The sequence below is a fragment of the Gouania willdenowi genome, chromosome 14 (assembly GCF_900634775.1).
Source record: "Gouania willdenowi chromosome 14, fGouWil2.1, whole genome shotgun sequence".
NCBI lineage: Eukaryota > Metazoa > Chordata > Actinopteri > Blenniiformes > Gobiesocidae > Gouania > Gouania willdenowi.
The window spans coordinates 8,195,340-8,217,478 of record NC_041057.1 but is presented as its reverse complement, the minus strand read 5'-3'; the positions used below and the strand labels follow the sequence as shown (position 1 = coordinate 8,217,478).

General features: G+C 38.3%; 1 protein-coding gene across 1 annotated transcript in view; it reads right to left on the bottom strand.

Annotated features, from left to right (window-relative positions):
• The window catches only part of rtn4rl1a (reticulon 4 receptor-like 1a), a 102,352-nt gene extending 81,152 nt beyond the window's left edge, over positions 1 to 21,200 (bottom strand). Inside the window, exon 1 of the mRNA XM_028467602.1 lies at positions 20,793 to 21,200. Within this exon, the coding sequence (XP_028323403.1) occupies positions 20,793 to 20,805 (13 nt within the window). The 5' untranslated portion in view covers positions 20,806 to 21,200. The remainder of the gene's footprint in view (positions 1 to 20,792) is intronic.
• Between the last annotated feature and the right edge of the window lie 939 nt (positions 21,201 to 22,139).

Sequence of the window (22,139 nt, the reverse complement as noted above, 5' to 3'; positions counted from 1 at the left end):
TTAGTGCTTCAAGAAATGTTTTTTTTGTCCTCAGATATTTCCTCTCTTCTTCTTTTACCAATTTCCCATCTGATTCCATCATCACCTTTCTTTGGTGCTCTTTTCTCTCCTCCTCCTCACTCTGGGTGATTAAACAAGGTTTGGGCTAGCACAGCTGGTGCAGTTGGGCAGGCAGCCCATCTTCATGACAGCTGTGCTGCAGTGTGGTTGCCTCATCCTTCGCATGCAGTCGCATTGCAATAATCACACTGAGACCAAATTAACTTTTGTGTGAGCTGCTGTATCATCATTATTATTAGAATTATAAAAATTATGTTTCTCATAATGTAGATGCAATTGTTCGCCTTATGGGTTTTTCAAACTTGATGTGACGCCTAAATATTTGTTATTAAATAATTATTGTTTTTAACTGCATTTCGTTAAAGGGGCGGTATGATGAAAAAAATCACTTCATAATGGTTTTGCTACAGTGATATACATCCCTTAAGCCTCATTCATAGGGCCAAAGTTGAAAAAGTTCTGTTTCCTCCCACCCATGTTGTTCCACATTTTATAAAAAGTCAGCTCCAAACGGGCGAGTTGGATTTTCCCCGCTCGCTGACGTTAGTGAGCAGAAACTCCTCCTCCTGATAATCCTGGCTCCTCCTACCCTATAAGAATAACAATGTGAGCTCCTCCCTCTCAAACTAGCTCACAGCTAAAACAAACACTGTGGGCAGTGGGCAGCAAAGGAGCAGTACCATTTTTAGTATCCGTATATCGCCTCGTCGTATCGCCTTTGACATGATCTGACGTGTTTGTGGCACATTCCAACGTAGCTCTACAGATCATAATTACGTTTTTGCATGATTGCACTTTACATCTTATTGTTTTCCGTAAGTAGAACACACATTAAAGGTCCCATGTCATGGTATTTTGCACCCGTCTCCATTTGTTCTAAGAACCCCAAAAACATAGTATTTGAGGTTTATTTTCCCAAACTCACCTGTTTTCCAGAGTTTCTGCCTCTGAAAAGTCACTTTCTGAGCAACTCTACACAAACAGGCTGATTTGTGGCCTTCTTATGCATATTCATTAGTGGGCGTGTCTAAAGACGGGACACTGACTTCCTCCACCCCGCATGGTGACGTAGGGCCAGAGGAGGGCCCGCCCTCCTCCCACCCACTCCGTAGCCGAGCTCATGCTGCTTTATAAACACAACGCAGAGCGTGGGGGCGAAGCGTTCACGGGAATATACATAGACTGTAGAAAATATATACATAGCACTGCGCGAAGTACGCTGAAATGCTCGCCTTTGTAGGCGTGTCTGTTTACATGTCAATCACGGCAGAGAGCTTCCTGGAGGCGCGGCTTCTCCAGCTCAGTGCTGTGTCAAATTCATCATCGAAGTGGGAACGCGTCATCAAATTGGAGCGAGGTGTTTATGCTCACCCTGCAGTAAGAAAGGAGCAAATCACCTTTTAACTAACGATTGAGGGAATCAATGAAAAACACACTTTGGACATGTGTATGAAGCCCAGGTAGCACTTTGATGTTCAAAGCACAGAAAAGTTGATTTAGTGTAACATGGGCCTTTTAAGGAGCTGTTGAAGACCGGATAAGCTCAGGCTGAAAATTACACAATCATCAGCATACATACATACCCTGTATATACACATAGATTACAGCAAAAAAAAAAATTCACAAGCATGGACTTCAAAAACAAATACACTGTCGAGAAAGAATTTCCTTTGCCATACATCTAGAGTGAAATGTTTACTGACACTCACTCCAGTCATGAGGGACGAAGAACTAGAAGTAGTAACGAACAAAGGAGGTGCAGGCTTTAGGATGTGGATATTTTAGCAGAGCGTAGATTGTGTTTACTGGTGGAGATGGTCAATAACTTCATATTCCTTCTTACTGAGGTTGTAAAGCAGGCTAAACCCTAGATGTCACAACACAATTACAGTGAAAGACCACTAATAAAGTTCAATTTCGAAAAAATCTACTTCAGAGAAAACGTGCAACTAAGCAAATAAAGTTATCTTTCCTGTCATTTAAATATCTCAAGTCTTTCTCTCCCGCCGTCCTTTTTTTTTTTACACCCTACACTTCTTGTCAAAGCGTTAATTCTGCATATTTTCAGCATGTACACCTTCCATTAACACACACTTGCATATCCACGTGCCTGTCACTTCTTGTGTGGGTGAGTTGACATCAACTTTTTTTTTGCCAGTGGCGCCATCTGTTAATGTGACGAGCGAGCCACAGTAAAGTGAGTCCAACACACAGCACCAGAGAACGGGAGTAAAAGGCTAAAGGATGAGCTTTTATTTTTGATCTGAATGTTGCAGACAAACAAAAGCAAAAAAAGGGTTGCAACATCGTAAATGGCAGCGACAAGCAGAAAGGTCAGAACAAAAAGTTGTGCAAACAAAAAAGGGAAACTTTAAAGGTAGAGGTATTATGACAGTACAAACAGGAGATGATTTAAAGGGGATTAAAGCAGGGGTCACCAACCTTTCTGAAACTGTGAGCTACTTCAAAGGCACTGAATAGTCCGAAGGGCTATTACTTTGAAAAACACTTTTTTCACTTTGATTAAAGGGTAAGATAATAAGTTAGGCTAACAGTAATTTAAAAAGGTAGGAAATTATTAGGTTTCAACATGCAACACTTTAGTTTCCCTAATTTATGCAATTGTTAGAAAATTATCATCCAACAAAGTTGTAAAATGTAACAATTATGTCATTTTATGAGAATCCCCCTTGCTTTTTTAAAAAAATATATCTTATATCATATTACAAATAACATACCACTGACCATACACCAGATTTGCAACACTTAAAAACATGTTTTAGTGAAAATAAACATTTAAAGATGACAATTTAATGCTAAAACTTTATCATGTGCAGCAGTATTTAACTCAACTAAATATGAACAAATTAAATTCAAGTCTTTTTAAGACTTTTTATTGCCATTTGAAATTAAATTTATGACCAACTTCACAGTACAACACCACATCAATTACATGGTTAGGCTACATTTTTTTTCCCATTGACTCGTGCAGACGTGGCGGCCCCCAAAGTAAACACAAAAAAATACACAAAGTGAGAGTGAAATACACAAAAAACAGACTAACATAAACAAAATCACTCCAAAAACACACAAGATGACAACAAAAATAATTACCAATAAGAAAAATCTTCATCATATTGGCAATTTTAGTTAAAGTTGCTACAAGCATGACACGCAACCATGACGCTGTTTGGTAGTTGGTTCTGCTGTCATATTGCACTATACATTTTTTTAAAAAACATTTATTTTGAAATGTGAGACTGATTACAATCATAAAATCATACTTATGTGTTAAAATGTAAGACTTGATTTAAGACATTTTAGTGACAATTAAGGCCTTATTTTTAAGATTCATGAATTGAATGCCTTTTAAGACTTTTTAAGGATCTGCAGGAACCCTGTACATCTGTCATAGTTATTTATCTTTGTGAGTTCAAATCCTAGAAATTAAATTAGATTTTAAATGGAGCTCATTAATGACTAGAGTCCCTGAGGGCACCTCACATGGTCCATGCGGGCTACCTGGTGCCCACGGGCACCGTTGTGGTGACCCCTGGAATCAAGGATGTTGCATGAATTGGTAAAACGTGATGCAGAAATGGGACTGAAAAGAAACTGAAAAACTTGCATTGTAAAACAGTTTTTCTGCTGACGGCCTCTGCTATTGGGCAAGTACCACATTTAAAAAAGCTCTGCTGACTCACAACCACATGAAACAACTGAGGCAGGCACCTTTCTAAAAGCAGTAATTACACAGGGCAAAGATTAGGCTACTACAGTTCAGTTACAAGCACAGTGAGCTGTGTTAAACTCACTATTAGTCACAAGCGGTTGTCTACTTGGCAAGAGTTTTTCCCCTCTTCTCTATGCGCTCATGCATCATCAGTTTTAGGTCATGTTGACAGCTTAAGAAGATTAATGCAGGACTGGTTAAAGTGAAGGAGTTCACAGGGAGCACTGTGGATGTTCACCCTTCCTTCTTCACGCTGCTCTAATACTCCGTTGAGCTGCAAAGTGAACACGTGTCGGCCTCTAACGGACCCTCACCCCCACCTTTAACTGTGCTGACACCCACCCAGCCCCTTTACCCATAAAGCTCACTTATATAGGACTGATGTAAAGCTCTATCAGGAAACTCTATACCAGCCTGACATTTTTATTCCCACCCCACTACATGTAATGTCCGCCTCAGCACATAAAGTAGCCTGTGGCGTAACAATCCTCATCCACAACCAATACATGTCATACATTAGAGCTGGGCAATATATCGAGATTTAAGATATATCCAGTTTTTGATTTTGGCAATATAGAAAATGACTATCGTCTATATCGATATATATACAGTATATATTTGCTTTCACTACTTCTCAGAACAGCATGAAAAGCACAGTTTGATGGATTGCTGAGTGCGTCCTAACCCAGACCTTCCCTTAAACAAGCCACCCTACAGAACTCACTCACACATGCTGTCCCTTATTGAAGAAAAAGCCTAAAGTGGCACAAATTGTGCAGCTTTTTGTTAATAAATGTTGCCTGTGTGGCATTTTGCATCAGCAAATTTAACCCAGAATTATCTTTCTGGTCAGACTTTATTTGAATTGAAAATATCGACATTTACTGTTATATCGCATATTGCCATTTTGAGAAAAAATTGAAAGCTATGAGTTATGGTCCATATCACCCAGCACTAATACAAATGTAAACCTGAAATGCTCTGGTTTGTTAAAGCCGCTACTTGTAGTGGCCAATTATGCCTGAATCCAAATTGTTATCAAATCTAGTGATTTTAATTTAATTATATATACAAAATATTTAATCTTTGAAAAGAATATATTATTTAGAAAAAAATAAAATAATAATGAAGAAACCTCCCAGAGTTAATAATAAAAAGGGGCAGTTTTGATGGAAAGCCTCTGCACTGATGTACAGCAGTGGAAAAGTTTTTGGACACCCCAATAGAATTTTTACACTCGCTTTTTTTATTTATTTTTTTTTAAGATAAATGAAACTAAAATAGGCTCAGGTGTGTCAGTAAAAGATACACAAACAAATGCATACATTTTCATTATTAACAAGAAAAGATCAGCCTTTTTGATATTTTTTAAAAGTAACAAAATAAAGATTTTAGTAACACTAAAAAAAAAAAAAATTAGTGTTTGCTGCTGATTTCTTATTGTTGTTATCCAGAAAATCTCAGCACATCAAGGGATTCATCCTCAAAGTCCCAACAGCTGAGCATCTGATTCTTATGTAAGACACACACACACACACACACACACACACACACACACACACACACACACACACACACACACACACACACACACACACACACACTTGTAAATACACATGCTCAAACACCAAGCCTCTCTTTGTGTTTCCATAATGAGACACAAACAAGCTCCGGCAGCACATAAACACATAAACATCCTTATCTCACGCACTCTCATCTCTCGTTGTCTGACATCATTCTTGACTTCCTCTCATACCATTTATGCACATGTCAAACAGACTCACAAAAAGTAGTGCATCTAAAATCAACATTTCATGTGTGTGTTTTAGGTTTTTTTTGGTGTATTTTTGGATTGTAGTTTCTAAAAGCTAAATTTGGACCTAAATCATGGCTTAAAGTTCAGAAGGCGTTAGTTTAAGAAAAAAACTGAGTAATTTATTTGCTTTATCATTATAATAACTAGGGTTGGACATTGTTTGAATTTTAACAATTCTGATTCTGATTCTCAATTTCGATTCCTGTTCTAAACGATTCTCGATTCCGATTCTTTGAGATGTGCAGGTCAGCAGGTCAAAGATTTCACAGGATATTTTTTTCATTTGAAAAAGCCTTTACACAGGCCAATTTTTATTAATTCACTTAGTTGATACTGTTTAATTTGGTTGGTGTGCTGTAACTAGGGTATTCAATAACAAATGTCCCCAACTGTAACTGTAAAAGTGAAACTTGCTGAAATAACACTACAAACAAGTTGTCAGCAGTCTTAAAAACAAAGAGCTGCAGCCCAGGTAGATGTGAAACAAAATAAAACAAACTCAACCTCTGGAGCAGTCATGTGACAAATCAATCAACAGTTCTTGTTGAGAAAGATTAAGTTCATTTTGGTCGTTCTGCGCTTGGGCAACTTGCGGCGATGACGCGCTGGTGATGACATAATCCAAGATGGTGGCGGCACTGACTCCAGCCGACACTATTTAATAAGAGCCTTAAAAAATACATGAATATAATTTAAAAAAGCGTGGATGGACAGAAGCATAAACATGCGGACTTTCACACGGACACACACTGACTTATTAAACACACACACGGACCTCGGTAAACGAAACAAGCAGCAGGCACTGGGACCCGGAGTTGGAGTAAATGCGTCTCCGTACTGCATTCACAAGCTGTAATATCACCAAGTTTATTATTTTACCTGTTAGAGCTACTATCTTTACCAGGGAGCAACTATTTATTCCTGGTGTTTTTTTTCTGGAGTTTTACTTCGCTTTTTACCGGTGATTAGTTCCTGTGACACACACACACACACACACATGGACTGCAGTCGCACCTTATACTAACCCCGGGTAAACAAACAGAACAAGCCGTGGAAACAAACTAGTGCGGGCATTTAGGAATCGAAAAAAATTCAAACATCTTCGTAACAGTTCCGGAATCGGTTCCTATTTGGAACCGGTTCTCGGTTAACTACATTGTGTCTGGCCAAATGTCACAACTACCAAATCCAAATGTGGGTAAAGCATCTTGCTCAAAGATGACCCAGTCAACCTCCTGAGATTCTGGTTGGTTGAATCAGGTCTGAAGATTAGAAAAAGGTTCCAATTTTGATGTCTGGACAACCTTGATTCTAAATCTGTTACAGACACTACACATGAAAATAAAAAAACTAGGCATTAAACAGTTTTCGTCATACTGTGTGTGGTGTGCTTTGGTAATCTCAACATAGCACACCACACACGTAATAAATATGTCCCACACACAATCTAGTATCTATTCCCCCAAGCCACAGATGTCGTGTGATCTAACATGATCTGGCAAAAACAAAGAAAAAGAAATTGGCAACAACTGGTAAACACAACACGCAATGGTGGACTTGGGACGATACTTGAAAAAGGATTTTAGCACTTTAATCTGCTTTCCCGACACATTAAGATCATTGATCGAACTATTGAACAGGCTTAATCTCTATGATTGTCTCCCCAGACCCATTTCAGAGTTGATTATCGGGATTAATTCACTCTTAACACCTCAGACCAAAATATAATCTTATAGGTTAATCTTATAAAGTGGCTTTTGCCGTCCTTGGAGGGGAAGAAGAAAAATTGAGACAAAAACAGCCCAATTGTCTTTGTCTGCACCTTGGTAAAGCTAGTGTTGGCAATGGGTTCATTCATAGGTGGGAATGACCGACATTGTGTGTACCCAGATCCACTCACTGCTAAAAGTTACTACTTGTTTCATAAGCAAATATTCAGAATACAAAGTATCAAAATTGGTTCAATATGGATTCTAAACGTCATTTGGTTTGTCTGACAGCTGTGAGTTCACATAAAGCGAAATATTATATAAGATATTAAGGTGGATGTGAAACAGTGACAGGAGGCGAAAAAAAGCTGTTCTTACATTAAGTATGATTGAGATAATTGAGATAACCATTAGAGTAATGAGACTAATGTCATCTGTTTTCACGTGATGTGCAGCCATGGGAGGCTGGCTGAAGAGCATTTAGTGGTGTGTTTCACATGCATTATAGGAGCGATAGGATTTAAGCCGCTCTCACTCTCCAACTGTAATGTGAGGGCTCGTCAGAGGGCAGATGTGCTAGTTAATGCAACCTTACAGCTGTGTAAGAGCAGAGACGGCTTCTATGTCTTTGTACTGCAGCACAGAGAGGATGGAGATGTTCTCTTAAACACAGGTCATGAGTTTCATGCTTGTGTATTTGTGTTAAATCTACTTCTTTCTCCTTTGATCCTAAGCATACTAACATTACAGAGCACTCCTAGCCAGAGAAGATTGATTTGCAGAAAAACCTTTTGGAATTTGCCCAACGTGACCCTGAAAGGCATTATAATGTGGGTATAGAAAACAGGTGGATTTACATTACTGGGTGGTTTTTGTTCACTGATATACATGTGTTTGGGAATTGTCAGCACTGTAGCTGAGATGTGTTGCAGATGCTAGACAAAACAACATGAATTATAAATGAAAAGAAAAAGACTTTTAAAACCAAACCCTGTTTTAGTGTTTGGTTTACATGGTATTAGGCAGAGCAGTAAACTGTAGTGTGCGGAATTTGAGCATCATGACTGATAGTATTACCCTTATGAATCTATAGTGCAAAATTGTTTTATAGCATAACTGTGCATCTTATTTTTTCTAATCAGCGCTGTCTTAGAGAGGTTAGATTTAGCTTTGGTTATGCTTTATTTCCTAATCCTCGTAGAGCCTCCTGATCCTCAGGAAGTTTAGATTAGCTTTATACAAGATGGAAAGTCATAGAGCAGAATTGCATGTCGTGCAAAGTTTTTACGACAGCTATGCATGTTTTATTGTTGCAGTGAAATAAATACATTTATTTCACTGCATAGTTGTGTCCATCAACAGCCCTCCCAAAGGAAGGGTAAGAAAAACTTTATTAGAGGGAAGATATAAAAAGAAAGGACAGTGTTACACCTTGGTGAGGGGGAAAGAAACAGGGAAGAGGGAGTTAGGGTGGGACAGTGGAAGGAATAGTCAACTATTTTGTAATGCTACTGTAGTGCATATTGTGTTGTGGGGTTTCTTCTATTTAACCAATACATTGGCAGATGTGGAGAGATTAAACGGGAGCTGTGTTTCCATTACAGATTTTTGCAAAATAAAAGCAATATTTCTAAATGTAAACAAAGTATAATTGCCGTGTGAAAATGTTTCCATTGCAAGCTGTTTTGGGCAGGAGCCTCGTAACTCCTTTGACTTTGCTCCAAACCTCCTAATAACACTCGGTACTCCTTTGTTGTTTCACGTCTAATGTGGCAGTAATAAGTATAACGCTAAGAAATGTCCCGGTCTCCTCTTCTGTCTACACAAACCGCATCATGTTTTCTCAGAGAGAAGTGGTCATGTGACCATGTACGTCACGTTCTGTGACGTACATGTGACGTAGATTTTGCGCATTTCCCAAGGTATTGGAAACACAGCTAGGGTGACGCAACAAGTGCAAAATATTTAGCTTTTTTAATTTAGCCCATGTAGAACAAATGAACGGCTCTTACTGGGGCAGTAATGGCCAAATGGTTAAAGAAGCCGATTTGTAACTGAAGGGTTGAAGATTTAAAACTACTCTGGGCCCATGAGCAAGGCTCTTAATCCCCTACTGCTCCTCAGGGATGAGATAAATACAGAACAAAAGTAATCTTCTCCTTTTCTTCTTCTAAAACTATTTCTTGAGCTTGCTTTATTTATCAATAGCAGTTCACTTTTCTGTGTTGTGCCTTTGATTTTCTTACTTGGAAAGTGTTTTCACTTTAAAAACAAAGTAAAGAAAAATGACGCCTCCTGTCGTTATTGGTATACAGCTGAATGTTATCTCACTGGAGCCTGAAGTAACAATACAAACACTGCATAACCATAGAGTCCTATTGAAATGATTTGAGAACATTGCCTAAGACCAGCATCTTTTTGGTGTGAGGTTCAAACTCTCAGAATGAAAAGAGCAACTCCAAATTTATTGTAATATTACATGCGATTCCATGCAGGCATTTCTTATTCAGAGTGAGAGTCTTTGATTAAAGGCATTTCTCTTGTTTTCGTTGCCCCTCATGAACATCAGGGTCAGCTAAGAAGCGGTGCCGCAGTGAGTTTGAGCAGGTCAGGCTGCTTCCAATCAGAACCATTTTATTCACTTTTATAAAGCTTGTGTTTCCATGGCGAAATCCAGCACACATGACATTTTTTTAATGTTAACACAAAATGGATGTGAAGAGCTTATCAAGAATAAAACCAAGAAATCCCAGCTTTAACTTCAAAACAACACAGCGTGCCAGCAAACCAACTACGGCATATCAGGAAAAACAGTGTGGAGACTGGAAGCCGACGAGATAAGAAAAACATGCGAGCGGGGGCCGAGGGAGGGGCAGTGAAAAAGATGGACTGAACAGCGTGATATGCTGTAAGGAAAGCAGCAACCTCATTCTGCTGGGAGCTGTGGACCCCATACGCCTTATCGGAAACCAAATCAGATATCAATTATTCAACAGGTACAGTATGAACCAGCTCCAAAGGAGGATGGGAGACAGAAAGGATGCGGTAAGATAGATGAGACAAGTTCAGAACAGTTGATAGACAGAAAGGATAGAGTATTCTTACTTCCTGTGAGGCTGAAAATGTATTCACCAAACGTCCTTCTGTTAAAGTTCGTGTAAAGCAGAAATAAATGTGTGTTATGAATTGGCACACCACAGAAACGTGTGTCCTTGACCACTGAGCCAAATTTGAAAGATGAAAAAAATTGCTAAGTACTGCACATAAAATTACAGCGATGTCCCGAAGGCTTAAAAAAACAAAAAAGTAGAAAGCTAAAATTGCAGCGAGAAGGAGGAAGCTATGTGGTGGCTTTTGATGCATTATATTAGTGTAATTGTGGCTTTTCTTCTATTTTATAGCACTTTTCTTAGCATGATGTATTTTCTCACATGGTTTTTGTAAACATGATGCATTTACAGGTTAAAATCTGGTATTCGTGATAGTGATGACAAAAAATTGAGCATCATTATCAGTTTACCTCTTTCCAGTTGAAAATGTACCAACTTGTAGTATACCAGTAGTATGGGTGCTTGGTCTCTTAGTGGTCCTCTGTAGAATGCTGTCTGGCACTGTAACATATCTGCATGATTAACATCATTTTTCTGTGGTTTGCTTGTAGTTGTTTTTGGTAATATATTTATTTGTATCAGTGCACATTAATATTCATAATAAATCTAACACAAGCACATTCATATTCATAGTATAGCTTAGGGATGCACCGAAATGAAAATTTGCGGCCGAATACAATATAAACGCTTTGCCGAGTATCGCATATCAAATGCGGTTGTTGAGTCACATGATCTTGTTCTCAGCGAATAGCAAAAATCAATGGTGATAGCCAGGTTTTAACCCATGATAAAGGGCAGTCACTGACATTTTACAACAAAATATGTCAAATTGAAATATTTTTTTTAAAATGTTGAGAGTTGGACGAGGATCAATCGACAGCACTATTTCATACCCAAATACATTTGTATTCAGCAGAAAAAAGTGGTTCTGGGGTTTAGTTATACTTTAATGTCATTTCTAGTGTACTAAACATCCTAAAATCACCCCATATAGGCCAAAAAAGGACAGAATTTTGCGTTATGGCAGATACACAAATTTATCTCATCTAAACACTTGCTACACATTCAAATAACCGTTTTACTGGGGAGAATGTGTTAAAAATGCTTGATATATAGGTATATATGGTGTCATATAGCTATTTATTTCGGGAAGTGAAAACCATGATTTACATCTTTTTTTCTCTCTCTCATTCTTCTATTTTCCCCAGTATATCATTATCTCCACCACTGTATCAACATTGGCTTGCTCCACAGTGAAGCTCATCTTTACTGACATTAACAATAACACACGCCATGTGTATTCCTTGACCAGCATTTGCATCTCTCCAACGCACAAATTTCCACACACTGAAACGCAGTATGAAGATACTGCTACACATTGTTTCACATGACAGTTTTCCCTCTCACATGTAAATGCAGTAAATGCAGAACAGGTCACAGCTGTTACCAAGCAAACTCACAATCAAAGGCCTTCATGGGACTCCTTGTAGGGAATAGCGTCTCATCTGATTGGCCACTTAATACACAAAGGACTTTCCTGCAGTGTGTGCAGCTCGCTCTCAAGGTAAACCATGGAGATTCACAAACAAACGGGCGTTTCGTATTTCTCAACAACTCTGCCAGCACTGCAGTGCAGCTGACAAACACAGTTTGCAAGACTCTAATTTGAGAGTTGAGGAAACATTGCTGTTCCTATTTTGAAGGTTTTTATTCACACAAAATTAATTAACAAGTTGTACTTGAACAAAATGGTTAAGATATGCCACTAAAAGGTCGAATTACTCCATGACGTTGTTTTGACAATCCAAAGCACTTTCACTAGGTGACATAATAATCTGACTGCGGCGAAGGTTATTGACGTCAGCCGTGCTAAAAAAACAAAAAAATTCTGAAAATGGGCTGCAAAAAGCACAATTATAACACTTTCCCCTGTGCCTCTAACTGCTGATATAATCTTGAATATCACAAGGTTTGAATGTAAATCAAAAGAAAAGTGGCTACCAGGCTACGAGGAACAAAAGTGAAACTAAAAGAACGTCATTGAGAATGGTTGCTCACACTCACCTTCCACTCAGAAATCAACACTAATTCAAAATAAGTATAATTTTATGAAATAGTTATATTTATGTAAGATATAGGCCTACATAACGTTGTAGACATATAAATATACAACAAAGCACTCCTAAGTGAATGAAATATGTTGAATAAAACACAATGTGGCAAAAATTTCTTTGATCCTTTTTTCTTGAACGATGGAGTGCTCTGGTTAATGTCAGTCATTATCTGATAATATGGCTTGCATATCATAAGATATGGGTTTTGTTGTTCAAGGCATGTTATTGCATTGGTAACTTACATGATATGCGTCCCTTTTCAGTCTTCGTGAGTTTCCGTGAATGAGCGTGTCCGTTTAAATGTTGTCTCCGCAACGAAGTGTGGGGCAGCATTATCTGGTCTCCTTTGGTAAAGGATGCATCAGTGTTTCCTAGGCTAAAGGAGGTTATAGAGGAAGCAATGAGCCTCCTTTCCTTAGCTTTTAGAGAATTTGAACGCTCAAGGGGGGTTAAGGAAAAGTAGATAGAAAAGGAGATAGGAGGGGCTATTCAGACTCATGATTTGTATCACTCTATTTGCTGTTGAAGCATCAAAATATTCCCTGCTGATTTGGTGTATTTCTGTGAGTGTTTGTGAAAGTTCAACACTTTCAGAATTCCACGCTTTAAGGGATTAATCAGATTTACTCATTGCCGTTGTTTCATCTGTCTACAAGGCATGGGCAGGATTCAGCAGGCCATAGTGAACACAGGTTACAGCCACATAAAGGATCACTCTGTGGCTAACCTTGATATGAGGGAGGGTGAGAAGTTGCAGCAGTCATTGGTATGCACGGCGGCTGAATGGACGTTCGCCGAGTGTGTGGCAAAGCGTTTGATCCTGTTCTCCACTTTGACTCGCACGTCCAATTGATTGTCGCGTATGTTCTACTCCAGTGCCCAAAATCTCGAGATGACTTTATGAGTTAGTTCTGTAGCACAAGTCATCTACAGACTTTGCACAAAATGCTGTGTTGTTGTTTTCTGATGTTTGAAATCTGTTGTTGGTACATATTTAACATTTTGTTACTAATACTTATGTTATAAGGCTCTAGGGATATTAAAGATGCACTTGAACATGTGCGTTCTCTCAGTTTTATACACGTATCAGAAAAGCAGCAGTAGCCCATAATTTTTTGAATATAGGCTTGACACTGATTGACTTGACGGCTTGCCGGCAAAATGTGTTCACACGATAAGAAGTGTCATTTCAAAGCGAGAACGTACAGATATGACATTTATCTTGGTATCTCTGCTATCGGTTACACCTTATGACACAGACAGTGTGAGTTTTTATCTTGGAGTAGAAGAAATGTGTCCTGTCAAAGAGACAACTAGATGTGAAATTTGTTTAACGTCATTTGAACGTCTGATAATCAAATCTGTGACAGGTTTTGGGGCCTAAGCAGGACAGATTGACATTAAGGACAACCTGTCATCCATCTTTATCAATCAAGCAGTGAGTTCTACTAATGTAAGCTTCCTATTGATCCTCAGGTGTCTCACACTACATGTACAGTATCCACTAAATCATGAATTGAATCCTAACAGTCTACAAATGCAGTCAGCCATTTGGACATTTGTGACATGCTGTGTGTCTCTATTCAAATGTCCACTGCAACGTTTAGGATAACTGTCAGTTTTGCTAAAATGGCTTTGTTACAGGAATTTTTAAAGGGCTGTACCTTAAAAAGTCACACAAAGGAGAAATGAGAGATATGCTTTCTTAGTTGCAATAATGACTTGATTTATTCAGTGTAAATTAAGGAGGTATCTCAGCTGAGTATACGTGAGAAAAGCTAACACTAGTTCTCCAATCGGGTCCGAGTAATAAAAGATATTACATGTGATAAATGATGTTACATGAGGTGTTTTTCTACCTTAGCTTTGGATCCTGGAGTAGATTCTGGAAGATCATAAAACACAGTTCTAATCAATGTGAACGTGTATGATTATAAGACACAGAATATAATTCTAATAACAGGCTTCAAAATACATATCTCGAAGTAGGGCTGCTCGGTTATAGAAAAAAAAAATAACCGCAATTATTTTAGTCATAACTGAAATCACAATTATTCAAACGATTATTTTCCAATCTAAAAGTTATTTATTTTTGTACAAAACAATTCTTCAAACACTAAAATCAAGTATGTTCACTTTTGCAAAAAACAAAAAATATATACTATTTGAATGCAAATAAAAAAAGGGGCGGGGCAGAGGAGCTTCATGCGCTCATTAAACAACTCAAAGTTAGTATTGGTATTGATATAGTCTTTTCTTGTGTGTGCCAAGCTTTTTTCTTTGTAGATATCCTAAATCGTGGAAGTTTGTTTTATTTAGCAAATGAAATATATGCATAGTTAAAAATAAATAAACAAATAAACAAAATAAAAAATTTAATTAAATTTAAAAAAAAATTGTAATCATTAAGTGTAATAGCTTAGCTTCTGATTTTTCTGTCGAGTTCCCAATAAAGTGCTGAATTTAGAGCAGCACTATCACTGTTAAGGACCTTTATAATCAGACAGACCCGGGAAATAGATTTAGCTCCAAGCAAAAATCAGGGCTGTAGCCTAAACTAACAGAGACTTGCCATTTCATCATAATCTATTGATACTGATCAGAAAATCTCAATCCTAGACTGCAGTTCATTATACATTATCATGGAAGATGGTTATATCATGAACATTTCAGGGATTCATGTATTGCAAAACGTTTGAGGATTACTAGATATTCACAGAATGAATGCGAACGAGAGAGACAGAGAGAGAGAGAGAGAGAGAGAGAGCACAGAAAACCCTATTAGGAAGTGATAAGAATAGACGTGGAAACTGGAATCTGTCCTTCAGAGAAAAAGTTCACATCGCTAAGTTTTAAAATATTTGAGTCGAATGAGCTCGCGCAACCACATGCACCGTTAGGACTGCAACCGTTTTTTTGTGTTTTTCATTAATATTCTGGTGAATTTTCAAAAACATGTAATGATAGAATTTCATTCTCACTCAGCCGAATTGCATCCATTTACCTGTAGCTTCGTAGTGAAAGTTCATCCTTCATTTTGTAATAAAGTGTTTTCCAAAATGTCTTGACATTGATCTCACATGATGAGCTAGTTTCTCCATCAAATATATTTCCTCTATTATATTATATTTTAAGTTTGTCAAATTGTTTTAATAAAGGCTATCCTGTTACAATATTGATATTGGATATCAGTCCAATATCAGCAAAAAAAAAAGAGTATTAGATTATAGATTAGATTGGTCATAACCAATGATGTCCACATCAAATAAACAAATTCAATAAACTGTATTTATTGAGGTTATTTTTCATGGTCTTCAAGTTATTTTTTTTTTAAATTTTATTCAATTGGAGAATATTCTCATGTTTAAGGTTAAAAAAAAAGGCTGTAACCCATTGGTTAATAATAAAGGGGGCAGTTTTTCTCATACTGTTACTGACTTTTGTTTTCTGTTTGAGTAAAATCAATAGGTCAAGCATTTCCTAACATTCCACACCAGAAAAAAAAAGTGATAAAAGTTTATAAGATCTGTGAGGACATGCAGTATAGTTTTGGAATAATATCTGTATCAAAACAATTTAAAATTTAAAGTTTAGTTTTAATGTAATTACTGCATATAGGAGAGAAAGGGGGAACAGAGGCACAAGGAATGAGAATCCGTGTATCATTCGTTCATTCGTTTTTCATTATGTAACAAAAACATGAAAAATGAAAAAAACACTCACATTATTTGATATTTGTTTCCAAAACCAAAATGAAAAAATGGAAAACGCCTTGTTTTTCAAATTCAAGCTCTTTTGCTTCGGTACAGAAAACAAAAAATGGAAAACGAACACCTTTATTCATTTTCTCCATTTCCGATTTGCCAAAGTACGTGACCCGGAAGTGAAGCGTTACACATTCTGCGATATCTTTAGCTTTGCAACACTTAGGAGTCTCTAAATCCTCTGAAATGTCCGTGAGGAGGTTCTGCACCCAACACCAGCTAAAGCGAAAAGGACACGTTTCTGATGCACAGTTGGAAGCAGCGATCTTGTCATGCCGAACTGCCGTTAGCATAGCCGTTAGCATCGAATGAGAGTACACTACCGGGTCATTTTTCATGTTTTTGTTACATAATGAAAAACGAATGATACACAGATTAATGAGGTTGGACTGGTATCTACATCAGTATTTTTCTATCCTCCTAACAGAGGAAATGTCCGATAAGTAGCTACTCCAAATGCTAAACAGTGCCCAGATATAACAAAGCCATTATCTTTTTGTACAAACTTCTCTTTTAGCACCTAATTGAAAGGTTTGGCATGTTTTTGCACTGTTTGAGCATGTTCTATATTTAATTGGGATACAGATAAATAAAGATGAAAATGATAAATTAGGAAGGGGAAGCAGCAAAGTCAAGACAGAGAAACAAACCCTGGCTTCAAACGAACTGGAAAACAAAGCTTCGGCAGCTTTCCAAAGCAGGCGGTGAGCAGCTAGTGAGGCTGCCAGGCCTGTCTTCCCACAAACTGAGGCTGGCAGCAGGAACTGGCCCAGGCAAAGAGGCAGAGCAAGGACGAGAACCGGAGCGACACACAAGCAGAGAGACGGAGAGAGTTTTCATTACACAAAAACACTTATCCTCCTCTGCTCGCTCCCTCACTCTCCCGTTTCATCCCCGCCTCACAGAGATACTGGGTAAAGGTGACAGACGCAGATAAGTGTATCTCAGGCAGACTGCACAATTACTATGGTTTTTACTTTTTGCGACAGCTACATATTTGTAGGAGGAGATACAAAGCAAAAGCATCAGCTGTCACCACTGTGTGTTTCTGCTTTGTGTGAACGCGGGTGGATGTGCAGGTGGGTGGGTGCTATCCATTTGAAATTTACAGGAAGATTAAAATTAAAGCTTGTCTCTCTGAAGCCACAGCGCTCTCCCTGTATCTCTGACACATACACACATGCACAATGGCAGTACTAATCAGCGCCCTGTCAAGACAATTAGGTCTGACCCTTATTGAGGATATGGGCCAGCTTGTGCCCTGACTCAGGCCAGCACAGTGAGCTAATAGATCACTGTGTGTGTGTGCGTGTGTGTGCGTGTGTGTGCGTGCGTGCGCGTCTCGTTTCCGTCCTCTGTGATGGGCTGCATTGTGATAACAAATGACAGACATCGAGTGTCTCTATTAAAAAATGTTTTCCCGCCATGTTCACAGGGTTCAGTCAGCCGTGCACTGCACTCATCACCAAACATCTCTCTGACAAGCAGCGTTTTACTGGAGATCCTCAAAGTTTTGTTTTTTTTTTTTCCGGAGGACTGACAGATGAGTCACCAGCGCGCTCCAAAAATACTTCCCTATTAAAATCTCTCGCTCGCTCTCCGAGCACAAGCTTGATTGTTGTCTACCTCAGACACTAATTTAGAAAACAAGGTTTTCAGGGTTTGTGTAATTATAATTAATTGGCAGCATTTAAGGAGAATCAAAATAAAAGATGCAGCTAATCATCGTTTATAATAAATGTTGCACCATGCGCATTAAACTGATTAGCGGTGAAAATATGGGAATGCCTTTTAATTTAAATGAATTTTTCAAATGAAGTAGACATTTAAACCACTAAAGGCAAGTCATTTTGTATTTAACAACATATTTATTTCCCACTAAATCAAATGTTAATAAAACTTAACTGAATGTTATGAACTGAAACAAGCATGTCAATTTATGTAATGTTTTGCTCATGTGAAATAGACAAATGTGGAGGTCAAAAACCGCTCAAAATGTATTTCAGAAGTTATCTCCCATGATTGCAGCTGTCGTAAAACGGTCACAATATTCACTGTATTCTAATTCATGAGAAAATGTAACAAAATTTTATTAAATTAAAATTTTAAGCATGTTTTCTTTTCTTTTTTTAATTGATTTTATCCCACTCAATAACATACAGCTGGTAATCAATGCCTCCAAGACATTGATATGCGTGCGGGTTTTCAATATATTACTGTATAACTAGCATGTTAATGACTCCAGACTGTTATAATTAAATATAAATACATTCTATTTCAAGGGGCAAATCATATATATATATATATATATATATATATATATATATATATATATATATATATATAATATGCATTGCATGGACATATGTCCTATGTAATAGATGTATATGTGGTGTGTTGGTGAGCAAGCACATTTGCCTCCCACCAAGATGGACCTAGGTGGACTCTTGGTCCTTTCTGTGTGGAGTTTGCATGTACTCCCCATGTTTATGTGTGTTTTTCTCCGTACTCTGGTCTCCTTCTACCATCCAACCAAAAAAATGAATGAAATGTATAGGGTAAGTAAAGTTTCCAGGTTGCTCGTAGAAGTTCTTGTTTGCCCTGTGATGGACTGGTGCCCTGTTCAGGGTGAACCCCCCTCCTAGTGTATTTTGAATGTTGGCGATGGGCACAAACAACAGATCTGCATGACCCTGAATGAATGAATGAATGGATACAAGAAAAAAAATTCAGTGTTTGTATTATTACAATCTGCAGCTGACACTTTTTCCATGTTAATGGGTCTAAAAACTCACACGCTATTATTTTTCTTTGTTTTGGGAGCATGTTAAGGCGGACTGTTGGTACAGCGCCTACAGTGGTGGAAAACTGCAATTGTAGAAACAAATCATGTACACCTAGAGCAGCAATCATCAGAAAATCTTTGACATGAGAGGCGGAAGCCACATCAAATTAGGCGGAGTGACAGAGTTGAAAAATGACATTCATCAATTGCATTAGGGGATAAAAATCAGTCAGTGTGAAGAAAAAATGATCTAGCCTGATGATCTGGTCTGCACCAAAAGAGAAAAAATTAGTTTGAAGTAAAAACGTGTTCAAAAATATGTTCTCAAATCCTTTCTGAAGGAGAAAACTGGTCTGAGAAGGAAGTATGTGGAATATTGCAGGTTGAGGGACCATAACATATACGTGATAGTGACACATGTGGTCAATGTTGGCCATAGGATCATATAGACTCAGGGAGATGGAGCAAAAAAGATTAAAAAAAAAAGACTCACAGACAACTTTTCAACTGTTATTTAACCAAAGATTGTAAAGAGAAATATAGAATTATCCTTCAACAGAATTTTACAACAAAACAAGTCAAACTCATGTTCCAAGCACACATGTGTGCAATAAAATGTTAAAATAAATAAATAAATAAACAGTCCACACAGCACAGATTCACTATGTAGTAGTGAAGCAGGATAAAGCATCAGTTAAGGCACAATGGCAGCAAAAATTGAATATAATCACAATTATTGTGCGTTGCTTATTGGTTGGTTTTTCTCCCCAAATGAGTAGCTAAATGGTACTTGTATATTTCTCTTTTACCCACATTGCTGGCACACTGGTATCTTCCATTATAAACATGTAAAACCTAATGCTTTTATTGAGTCACTATTGTTCATTGTAGCATGTAATAAAGTGAATATGGAGCAGTTATAAGTTATAACAGTACAGTTTTCAGGGGGCAGACGAAGCTTTGGGGGGAGCAATAAGGACATGGATGGATTCAAACAGAAGATGTTGGGTTTTTTTTTTAATCCAGTTTAGGAAGTAAGCATTTGTTTCTTTTCAAAATAAAAGCCAACGAGGGGAAAAAAAATCACACCTTAACATTCAGACGCTCTCATTACGCGCTCGTGGATGGATCAAAGACGGGGAAATGTTGTGAGCCTTTGACCTCATCACCACGTGACCCGACAAGGTCAGAATGGTAAAAACTTTAGACTAGTAATGGTTTCCGGTTTGAAATTTACTTATATGATAACTAACCTCAAGGCACGCGGGCAGCGGGAAGGGCTCGTGCCTGTCCGTCTCTGCAGGTATAACTCTCTAATTCTACCAAACACAAACACAAACACAAACACAAACACACGCCTTAAACGCGCTTACAAGAAGAAAAAAAAAACATTAACTTTTCCTTCCGTATTTCATCCTCACGCGCTCTACACACACGCGCCGCTTCGACTCGGTACAAACTGCAGTGCGGCAGCGGTTTGATGTTTTTAGAGATAATTTTTACATATAAGGCCTATGTAATACATATTTAATCTACTCTTTTCTCCTGTCTATGCGGATAAGGATTACAAATGAAGGCTGGTAAACTGTTACCACACACACACACACACACACACACACCTGAATAGTTCGCACTAATTAAGTCTCACATACAGTCACAGAGTCAAACCAGCTGCAGATAATATGAATTAATTATTCTTACCTCGCCTGAACATGATGGCAGCGGCTTTTTGGAGCTTATATCAGTCCTGGTGCTGGAGTATCATCCTTTAACAGATACTGTGTTTGATTCCCGCTCTCAGGTGGACTGTCGTGTCTCCCTATGATGGATGTTGTTGTTGGATCAAGTGGTTGTTGGATGATGATGATGGTGGTGGTGGTGGTGATGTAAGGAAGCAAGCGAAGTGTAAAACAGACGATCCCAATAAAAAAAACAAAAAAAAAAAAAACAAGTTGTCCTTTATTTTAATAGGACGGATATGAACCCGTTCCGCGTGTCACAAACATCAGCTCGTGCTCGTCCCAGACATAATGACTCGAGAACAGCAGGTCCGCTAGAAAAAATGTAAGAAAAGAAAAGTTGTCACGTCCTCCGGTGTTGCTGCCGAAGGCTGGAAGTAAAATGTGTTTGAGAGTCTGAGACTGAGCTCTGTTAGAGGAGCTCTCTCTCTCTCTCTCTCTCTCTCTCTCTCTCTCTCTCTCTCTCTCTCTCTCTCTCTCTCTCTCTCTCTCTCTCTCTCTCTCTCATACACACACACACACACACACACACACATCTAGAGGGTTTAGTTCAGGACCCAGGTGCTTTTCATTGCCATTGAGGTGTATTGTCTGCGCCAGTATTGCCTTGTCATGGTGTTTGGACACGTGCTTTCAGCCCTGCTGCTGGATTGTAGATTGACTTGTGAACCTTGAAAGTTGCCACTCCCCAGGCTTTTCTCTCCTCCGTTGACAGCTGTATATCAAAAACAGGGGAGTTCTTCATGTGTGGCTTTCTTTCTTTATCTTGAGGCCAAAGCCTTAGACTTCACTTGTTGGTTTTAAATTTCTCGTCAGCCAATATATGTGACCACCATGCTGGATTTCTTCAGAGTACAATGTGGCCACCAGTGCTCTCACCAGAGTTCTGCCTTTCTCCTGTTTTTGGCCTGAGAACATGATTTGACCTCCTTTGTTCTCCCAGGGATTCTGTCTCAGCCCTGGTTTTTGATTCTGCTTGTTTTAATAAACTTTGTATTATTATGCGAGCTAGTTTCATCGATGATCCTTTTCCATCATCAACATCATCACACTGGGGAGACACAACACCATCGCTATCACTGGTTCGAGGGCCAATCTCATCTTTGCCTGTTCCAATCAGTGATTCCCAACCAGGGGTACACGAACCCCAGGCGGTACAGAAGCACAAAACAGGGGGTCGGGCTCAAAATCATGAGAAAAACCTTTGGCTATTTTTTTCTGGATAAACTTTTCACAAACTAACAGTTCTATTGTTCAATAAAATACTTGTTTTTCCTGCAATTTATTGAAACAGAAAATACAGTTGTTT